The sequence below is a fragment of the Bison bison genome, unplaced genomic scaffold, assembly GCF_000754665.1.
Source record: "Bison bison bison isolate TAMUID 2011002044 unplaced genomic scaffold, Bison_UMD1.0 scf7180017864322, whole genome shotgun sequence".
NCBI classification, from domain to species: Eukaryota; Metazoa; Chordata; class Mammalia; order Artiodactyla; family Bovidae; genus Bison; species Bison bison.
In genome coordinates this window covers 299,686-309,594 of record NW_011494894.1, presented here as the reverse complement: position 1 = coordinate 309,594, position 9,909 = coordinate 299,686, and the positions used below count along the sequence as shown (strand labels likewise).

The 9,909-nt window shown below is 37.6% G+C and overlaps 1 protein-coding gene across 1 annotated transcript in view; it reads left to right on the top strand.

Moving 5' to 3' along the window:
• Positions 1-111: 111 nt before the first annotated feature.
• LPGAT1 (lysophosphatidylglycerol acyltransferase 1) overlaps positions 112-9,909 on the top strand; it is an 85,015-nt gene continuing 75,217 nt past the window's right edge. The window contains exon 1 of the mRNA XM_010853020.1: positions 112-959. Within this exon, the coding sequence (XP_010851322.1) occupies positions 722-959 (238 nt within the window). The 5' untranslated portion in view covers positions 112-721. The remainder of the gene's footprint in view (positions 960-9,909) is intronic.

Below are 9,909 nucleotides of genomic sequence, written 5' to 3'. Positions count from 1 at the left end.
CCCTACTCCCGTTCTTCCTCCTTTTCGCCTGATTATCGCCCACTTTCTTCCTCTCACCCGCTCACCCTTTTGCCCGCTTTTCTGGCCCCCTTCTTTCCCCCCACCCTCCTCTACACACCTAAGGAAAAAGGAACGCCAGACCCGATTTGCCGCAAATGAACCATTTTAGCGTAACTCTTTTTTTTTTTTGGCTAATGCGAGAGACCGTTTTAAAGGATGAATCAGTGCAGAAGGGTGGTGGTGAGGGTCCCGGTCTGGATCGAGAGGTGCCCGCTTCAGTCTTCTCTTCACTGCTGTCAGTTAGGGAGCTGCCGCAGGCGTGTGAGGCAGGTCGCTGTGTTGTTTCTTCCTCAAAGTCCAACCGGAGACTGCAGTGACACGCGGTTGCGGGCCGGCCGCTGAGGAGTTGGTGGGAATAGTGCTATCAGTTGCTAAATATATTAGGACGTAGCCTGTGCCTCCGTGAACAGCTCCCTTGACCTTGTGGGGCTCCTCCTCCGCTGGCTGTCCGTCCCCCTCTGGAATTTCCCGGACGGATCGCTGAGGTACTACAGCGAGGGGGAAAAGCTTAGATCCTCGATTTTTTCTTTTCTTTTTTCATTTGTTTTTGTGCTGGAGGTGATTTCTCTATTAGTGACTGTCTAGATGTGTTCACTCCGTTTTCCTTTTTAAATGAATTTTCTTTTCACCTCAGCAAGACAGGACAGACTTCGATGTGAGAATGGCTGTGACTCTGGAAGAAGCTCCGTGGCTGGGCTGGATCTTGGTGAAAGCCCTGGTGAGGTTTGCCTTCATGGTCGCCAACAACCTGGTTGCGATTCCATCCTACCTCTGCTATATAATCGTGCTTCTGCCCCTTCGACTGCTGGACAGCAAGCGCTACTGGTACCTTGAAGGAATGATGTACAAATGGCTTTTAGGAATGGTGGCTTCTTGGGGATGGTATGCTGGATATACAGGTAAGAGCATGAGCGGTTTTTAAAATGCATATTTAAAAATGTGTAACGTTTGCCTTAAATCAGGAGCCATGTTTTAAAAAAAATGTGTATTACACTTCAAGTGGAAGATGCTTTGACCATTGTAAACACAGAACAATTCTATTGAGGTTTTTTTTTTTTTTTTTTTTTTAAAAATCCTAATTTAGAAAGGATGATATTTTCAGAAGTATCATTTCATAGTTATATACTGATAAATTCCTTAAATAAAATGGCTTTTAATGATTGACATGTACTAAAACCCGTCAGTGTAAGCTGTCCTAGAGGACTAAGAGTGAGTTTTATTGGACTTCAGGGGTTATAAAATGAAGAAGTAAGATGTTTAGCTCATAATCATTGGGCATTAAGAAAAAGTACTGAGCCCTATTTGTGCTAAGATAGTTTAATAAAAGTTTTTTCATTTAATGGTGTATTGTACTTGTGTTCACATTTGAAGCCAAGCAAAGGGTGGCTTTTCTTCTGTTAAGTATGTTTCCTTTGTTTACTAGATAATTTTATATTAGAATATTAAATGTAAGAAATTAAGTTTATCCCTGGTAAGCTAATGTATCTTCAGAGTGTCTTTTAATAGATTTTTATATCTGCAAGCGTAATGCTATTCTAAAGTGAATTTTAAAGAACTGAGAAGCAGTGTTTATTTTCTGCTTATAAGCCTTACATGCTTTGAGAACTTGTGCCCTGGTTGTGAAAATTGTGTACTGTTATATTTATTTGACATTTCCCTCTAAAAAGTAGGATAATGAAAAAAGCATTCAGGTTTCTGGCCCTTGTCTTGGACATTGAGGCTTTATCATAGAATTTTATAACTGATAAACTCCTTAGAAATGTGCCACAGATGCTGTGGTCAGTGGAGTCTGTAGCTCATATCTTGGAAGAGTGAGCAGGGTACTTTTAGAGTTGAACAGCACCGCAGATCCCCACTTAAGATTTTCTGTCTCCCTCTTTCCTGCCCAGGCGACATCTGCAGATTTTATGTACACACACAAGGGTACTGACAGCACACAGCTTTTTTGGAATCTGGGAGTCTCTTGCTAGGTTAGAGTGCTCTTAGTTGCCCCAGATGAAGCCTTTTCTCCTTCTGGCAATGCCATTTATTATTCTGCAAGACCCGAACCCCCAGGGATAGTATACGCATTGCTTCTTTGTTATGTATCTTGTTGAAATTCCAGTGGTCTTTAGATATGGCAGGTGAACTTCTGGTCCTCTTTGGGGGGACCCGGTGGTAGCAGCAGTAGTAAGAGAGAAAAGAAAACGAAGTAAAAATGAATTTTTTTCTATGGTGCTGAATTTTCACCTGTGCTGCACTGCTGTCATAGAATCGCTTTACTCTGTAGAGTCTGAGCTTCCCCAATATGCTATGCAGTGCTACTGGTTTGTTCTTTGCACAGTATACTTAAGTTTGCTTGTTTTAAATGAGCTCATAGTATTTCTAGATATAAGTTCTAGAAGTTCATTCTACTTAAAAATAATGAAATTACTGAAACATTTGTGCCTGTGTGTGTGTGTTTGGAATATTTGTGTGTAAGTGTTAGCATGATCAGAAGCTGGGAAAAATTAATTTGGCATTGACCTTGAGATTGTAAGGAGGGTAGTGGTGCTGACTGAAGTTAAAGTTAATTATGCTATGGCTACAGCAAGGCTGCAGTATAATTTTTAAGCATATTTTCTTGGAGTGTTTCTTCTTTGCTGCCTATAAAACCATGCAGTTTCTTTGGCCACCTGCTTGGAAGGTGGTCTTGGCATGCTCTGCATATTTTAGTCTCTCTGAAGCATCTGCTCTCCTTCAAGATACTGCTTTTTGACCATTTGATTGGTTTGTCTCATTTAAATATAGAATATCCTGGTATGTGCATTTTAAATAGTCTTCCTATAGGTAGACTACTTCTCAAGGGTCTGGTCATAACAGAACACAGACAAGGTCAAACAAATGTAGGAGTGACTTTTGTTTAAAGCCGCAACTGTGTCTAAAGAAGCAAACATAAGCAGGGGTTGATGAGCAGATATACCCACAAGGGGGTTGTGTTGGGCTTTGTTTGGATTATATGTTTCATTTCTTACCTTTGTATCAAGGAGAGGGTGGGCCTGAGTTTTTTTTTTCACCTTCCTCTTTCCCTAGTTTTAAGTTTCACACATGGAAAATTGAGCATTGCCAAAGCAGTGCTGCTCAGCATATCTAGTATGTTTATGTTTTAAAATAAAAATTGCCAGACTTTGTTGAAAAACCACTTCTAAGGAAACCTTAAAAGGTAATTAGCTAACTGTTAACTGGGAAACTGAAAATTGAATATTGGTATAGAATATCAAATTTTCAAGTTGTGACATTCAGTCTAAGGTAAGTGAATTACTCAGCTTTGCTGCTGAAGACTTATGTTGATTATATAATCTACACTGCCCCATATAGTAGCTGCCAGCCATATTTGACTATTTAAATTAATTAAAATGAAATAAATTTAAAACTCAGTTTCTCATTCACACCAACCACATTCCAAGTGCTCAGTACTAGGTGTCTGGTGGCTACTGTAGTAGACAGTGGAGATAATAGAACGTTTCCATCATCACAGGAAGTTCTATTGAATAGAGCTGATAAATAGTAGGTGTGACTTTTTCCTATTTCTTAGAAAAAGTGCATTTTATCTTTATAAAAGAATGTTTTTCTCAACATAATTCTGAACAGATTTCTTTTGGGGAAGACAGGAAGATTTATTAAAGTTTTATAACCTTGACCTTTAATTTGAGGCAAATATCACACAAAAAATGAGTCCTTTAAACTCAAACACACTTCTTGGATAGAGAATGGTGAGACTAGTTAAGTCTAAAAATTTAACTAGATGTTCTTGTACTTGATTTGTCTTCTCAGAGCTGGAGTACTATCTGTGGACCCAGAAGAGGGAAAAGGATTTTCTGGTCTCTCTGCCCATTTCTGATTTTACATTTTCTGTCCATGGGAACACATTTCTTGAAAGAACTCTGAGGACGCTGGGGTTTCTTCATCTCTAGTTTGCTACTAGGCAGTGATGATTGTTGTGATCACATTTCCTTCAATGGCACGTGCTGTCCAAGCCTCTCGTGTTGAGGGAAAGTTGTATACTACCTTGGTCTCTTTATTTCAAGAGCAAACCAAAAGACCTACTCCTTAATGATTCATATCTACCTGCTTTATTCAGAGCCAGGATAAATCAGCATACTCCTTCGTCTTCAGTTTAAGTGAAGATTGGCAAATCTCAATGAGATATTTCTTTGAAATAATATGTTTATTTAAAATAGATTATTATGATTTTCATTCACTTCTTTAATAAATTCATCGTTCCCCATCCAAACACATCTAATTAAAGCCTCTTACACAAAATCCTTTAAAAATATTCACTGTAAGTAGAAGCTTCAAAATTTCTTATGCAGGATGAGGGGAGTCTTTTGGGCCATAGTCTGGCTGGAAAAGAGCGAGGTGCCAGGGGACTTAGCACCAAGCTATCTTTGCTTCGCAATCCTCGTTTCCCTTGGATTGGGTGTTTACTTGGATGGCTGATGGGGATTAGGTTTAGCTTCCTCCCACTCCCCAGGGGACAGCTGTCATGGCTCCATGTTAGTCTTTGGGGTGCTATTTGATAGTGTTGTACATTTTTTTTGCTGGGATATTCACTGTGTGAGGAAAATTAATTATTATGAATTTTGTCTGCCTGACATTTAAGAGTTTTAATCTAGCGTAGTATTTTTCCACTTTTGAGGCATAAACCTACTTAATGTGTCAGGACGAACAAAAAAAAAAGAGTGTGAACTAGAAAAGATCAGAAGTGTATGCATTTGTACTGGGTGGGTGGTTGTTAGTCTCTCAGTCGTGTCTGACTCTTTGTGACCCATGGACTGTAGCCCGCCAGGCTCCTCTGTCCATGGGATTCTCCACTCAAGAATACTGGAGTGAGTCGCAGTGCTACAGATTTCATTTTTTTTTTTTTTGCTGTGAGCCGTCAGAATGTCATTTGAAAGACATTCTTCCGGTGGAAAGAGCTAAAATTTAGAATTTTGGGAGTCAGCTGTCTTGGTCTAGCTTTAACTTTAACATCTCTACCTAACTAGTAGGAGGGAGAGCTTTACCTGCTCTGTGCCCCGTGGCTGTGAGCTCCCTATAGACAGAGATGTAGTGTTCTTTATACCCCTAGAACCCAGTTCATTGCCTGATGCTCACAGGGTGCTCTATAAGTGTTCTAAGTTTTTTTTTTTCCTTCAATGAATCCCTTCTTTCATTCTTAGTCCCAGCTGACCTTCCATTCCCCCCCAACCCCCGCTCTTGGAAGCGTGGCCATCTTAATCACTGGACTGCCAGGGAAGTCCACTGCCTGCTGCTACTGCTGCTGCTAAGTCGCTTCAGTCGTGTCCGACTCTGTGCGACCCCAGAGACGGCAGCCCACCAGGCTCCCCTGTCCCTGGGATTCTCCAGGCAAGAACAGTGGAGTGGGTTGCCATTTCCTTCTCCAATGCATGAAAGTGAGAAGTGAAAGGGAAGTCGCTTAGTTATGTCCAACTCTTCGCGACCCCATGGACTGCAGCCCACCAGGCTCCTCCATCCATGGGATTTTCCAGGCAAGAGTAGTGGAGTGGGGTGCCATTGTCTTCTCCGAGTCCACTGCCTACCTTTCTAATTTTGATATCAGAACTTTCAGGAAGGTAGGCATCTAAGGCAGCTCAGTCTGTTATCAAGATCATTGCAATCCACAGAATATAAACCCTGAACTGGATCATGTTTTTCATACACTTGAACGCACATACACACACCGACTACAATACCACATTTGTTAATTTAACACACCTTAATTGAGCCTCTAGTGTGTGTGGGAACAGGTGCATAAGACATAAATATGACTTTAAGTCGTTCACAGCAGCTTTGGTCGGAAAGACAGTGCCGCTAACAATGAACACATCCTGGTACAAGGCTTAATGGAGTGTACCATGGGATGAAAGAGGAAGGGCTGCTAATCTTGCCCCGGAGGTAGGTGGCAGCCGAGAGGAAATAGGGAATTTAGGATAGGAGCAACTTTACATTCTTTTTTTTTCATAGGGAAATATTTGTCTATGGGGCTAATTCTATCATCAGTAATTATATAGATTTAAGAGATTTGAATAATGCATCAGTTTTAAATTTGCATCTCCATGATGATAATATTAGCTAACACTTACTGCAATGTAAACCAAGCAGTGTTTGATGAGTTTTAGTCATGTGATGCTCACAGCAGTGTTATCAAGTTGGTACTATTATTATCCTCTCCTTTTGTTATTGATGTTGAAATTGAAACACAGAGATTTCACAATTACTTCCTCTTATGCATTAACTGAGTTGATGCTGCCACAAGTGCATTTTTGTGTTTATAGAACCATTATTGACCTTTATATTATATTTTTAGAATATTTTTTTATTTTTTTTACTACCCATACTATTGTTTCTGAGGCCTGAAATCTCTTTCTGAAACTACAGATTTTTAACTCCTGAAAGCAATCTCATGGTTGTGGATTTCTGCAAGAGGTTAAAAAAATTGTTGCTTCAACAGAATTATTTTTAATAAATAAATTGCATAAAATCCCACTTCCTTAAGATTCAGAAAACAACTCAACCGAAATTTTAGTTTTTGAGTGCTTGACAGTCATCAGGATGAGGAGGTATTGCAATGATGTTAGATCAACAGCTGATCTTGATGTAAATACAGGTGAGGACTGCTCAGTAAAGTATTTTGATTTTTATGTGGAAAAATTTTTATATACCATTAACTCAGCAATTTGATATCTAGTCTTACTTCAAAGATTATATATTTGTATATAATTAATTATTATATAGTTTTAATGTATATATGGTATATTTAATCATGTACACATACCCTATACATACATTGTTACAGAAGCACATGAAACATTATTTGCAGTTCTTGTAAAAGATAAGACCTCAGATTCTGGAATCAAAAAATTCCTACTTTCTGTTTACATTTGCCTTGTATATCTTTGCCCATCCTTTTGTTTTCTAACCATTTAAATTACTTTGATTTACATATATCTTTCAATCAGCATGAAGATAGGTTTTGCTCTATGAGTCAATTTGAAAATCTCTTTCAACATGAGTTGAATCCATTTACATTGATTGATATGTCAGACTTTTTTTCTGGGGTCTGTCATTGTATTTTATATTTTCTGTTGTAAAATTTATAAATGTTAAGTCTTTCACTGTGTAGTCTTCCCTTGCTTTCTTGTTCTTTTGATATTTAGGAAGGTTTGTGTTTTTGTCTTATTAGTTGCTTTATATATTTTTATATTACAGTTCACAGTAACTGTTTTCTTCTATGAAAAAAGGTGAAAGTCTTTTAAAATATTCTCTTCTTTCTTCCCCTTTCTCTTTTCTATCACCCAATTTTAGTCAATAGTGAATACTATTTATTCACTATTGTATTTACATTTGCACTGTTTTGTATGCTTTTACTTCTGCTACTTGATTTGTAAGCTTTAAGGCTCTCTGTTGACTCCCAGCTGTTACATCAAGATAATGAGTTAGCTTATTATACTTCCTGCTCACTTTCTCCTGTCACCTAATTTTTTTATTTGAATTTATACATTATTATAGACTATAATGTTTATGTTCTGTTTTGTCACCTTTATCTTTTCTTCTTTTAGTCTTAATTTTTCAGTTAAATATGTGTAATGCTCACTCAAACACTTTTGCAGAAGTTTTTCCTAGTTGCTTAAAGTTTGTCATCTGGTAGTTTCTCAGTAACATCATGAAAACAAAAGGGAACATTATTCTAACATTTTCAGAACTTCCTTTTGTTGCTTTACACTTAGGATGGCTTAGCAGATAATAAAGTCCTCGGCTCACTCTTTATTTCCTTGAGCATCTTATAGGTTTGTTCAATGTCTTCCGGCATTAAACGTTGCTGTGTAGATGTGTGAAGCTAACTTGAATTTTTTCCCATTATTAATGATTTGATCTTTTTGCCTATTGGGCCAATGAATTCTGTCTCTAATATTTAGCAATTTTACTAGGATATGCTGGTGTAGGATACGTTGGCACATGTGTGCTTTTTTAATATATAGACTCAGATCCATTTTTATTTCAGGAAAGTTTTCTTTAATTACATCTTTAAATGTTTGTTTTGTTTGATTATTTTTGTTTTCTTTCTTGGTGACCCTAATTATATATCTGTTGGATCTCCCTTTTTATATCTTTTCTGTTTATTACTTTGCTCTAATCCTTCTAAACACTTTTTCATTTGTTTCTATCTTTAATGTCTCTTTCTGTGTCTTCTGCAGTCTCTTTTCTGTGTTCTCCTTCCAGTTTCTTCATGTCTGTGATGCTTTTGTTCATTCTTCTGTTTCTTCCTTGAGTTCTGCTAGTTCATGCTTCTTTTGTTCCTGTTGTCTAGTCAGTTCTTCCTTGAGTTCTTATTATATTTATGCTTTGTGATCTTTTTCATATTGGAGTGACTTCGTTGATTAATTTCTTAATTTCGTGCACGAGTATGTAGTTACAGTTTTTATTTTCTCCGTTGTAATGTTTTTCTAGCAGTATTCTTTGACAGTTGGTATGTTATGCTGCTCATTTCTACTGTTTTTCTTACAGTATCTCCAAGTCATTGCTGTGCCAGTTTCCCTTTGGTTTCCTGTGATTTAGTGAATTGGATTTTCCCTATTCAGTTATTTGTAGGAGGTATGGGTGGAACCAAAGTAGATTCCAGATTTCAGAGGTAGTTTTTTTTTTTTCTTTCTTTTTTTTTTTTTTTAACATATGAAGCCTGATTGTGTTCTCTGTGGTGCCACAAACCCTCTGTCTCTCCAAACCAGACTAAGTCCAGGAGGCTTTTTGCCACTGCAGCATGCCAGCGTAAATCCCTCTTAAGGATGAGCACTTTCACGTTGCTTTCTGAGAGCTGCCATTTTGGAGCCCTCTTCGTCACATGCCACACATTCTGTCTGTCTCTGCTCTCCACTTCCACTACAGATTCTGTCTTATGTCAGCTTGGTTTGATCTCAGCCAGATCTCATGTATTGTGGAAGTTTTATATTTTTGTTTTTCTCCTATACTTCCAGGAAAAGAGTTTTGTGAGGTTTTCTTTTTCTCTTTCTCCTTGTTGCTATGTATATTTTCTAGGAAGATTCACATCTATAACTCTACAGTATTCATGCCAATGTAAGATTTTTATTCAACTATGTAATTATAATGCAGGCAACTCTATGTCCATTTAAATGTACTACTAGTGGATTATTATAAAGTGGAGACTAGTTTTGCTACATATTTAAGTTCCTTTCTTTCTGTCCAAAAGCAAGACATAACCTCCCCGTTTTTTTTTTCCCCTCCCAAATTGTTTTGGATTTTGGTTCTCAAACTGTTTTGTTTCTTGAAATACTTATCACTGGAGTATATAGAAGATAAATTCTCTGTTTCCACTTGATTACAGAAAGAAAATGTCACTAAAATGAATGGAAGAAGTGACTTATCTTTGATACTTGAGTAAGGAATATGAATGAAATGTAACATTAATACTATAGGATCTGGTCTATTGACCACTTTGAAAACTTTAAAGGTGACTAGTGCTACCAAACTTTGATAAACATATTTATAGTATATTATAATATTAAATATATTAAGTATATATAATATATATTAGTTATATAAAGGTATATTATCTGTATAAAATATGGTATATTTATAGTTTGAAAATGTTAGTCACTCAGTCATGTTCGACTCTTTGCAACCCCATGGATTGTAGCCCCCCAAGCTCTCCAGTGCATGTATGGATGTGAGAGTTGGACTGTGAAGAAAGCTGAATGCCAGAGAATTGATGCTTTTGAACTGTGGTGCTGGAGATGACTCTTGAGAGTCCCTTGGACTGCAAGGAGATCCAACCAGTCCATCCTAATGGAGATCAGTCCTGGGTGTTCATTG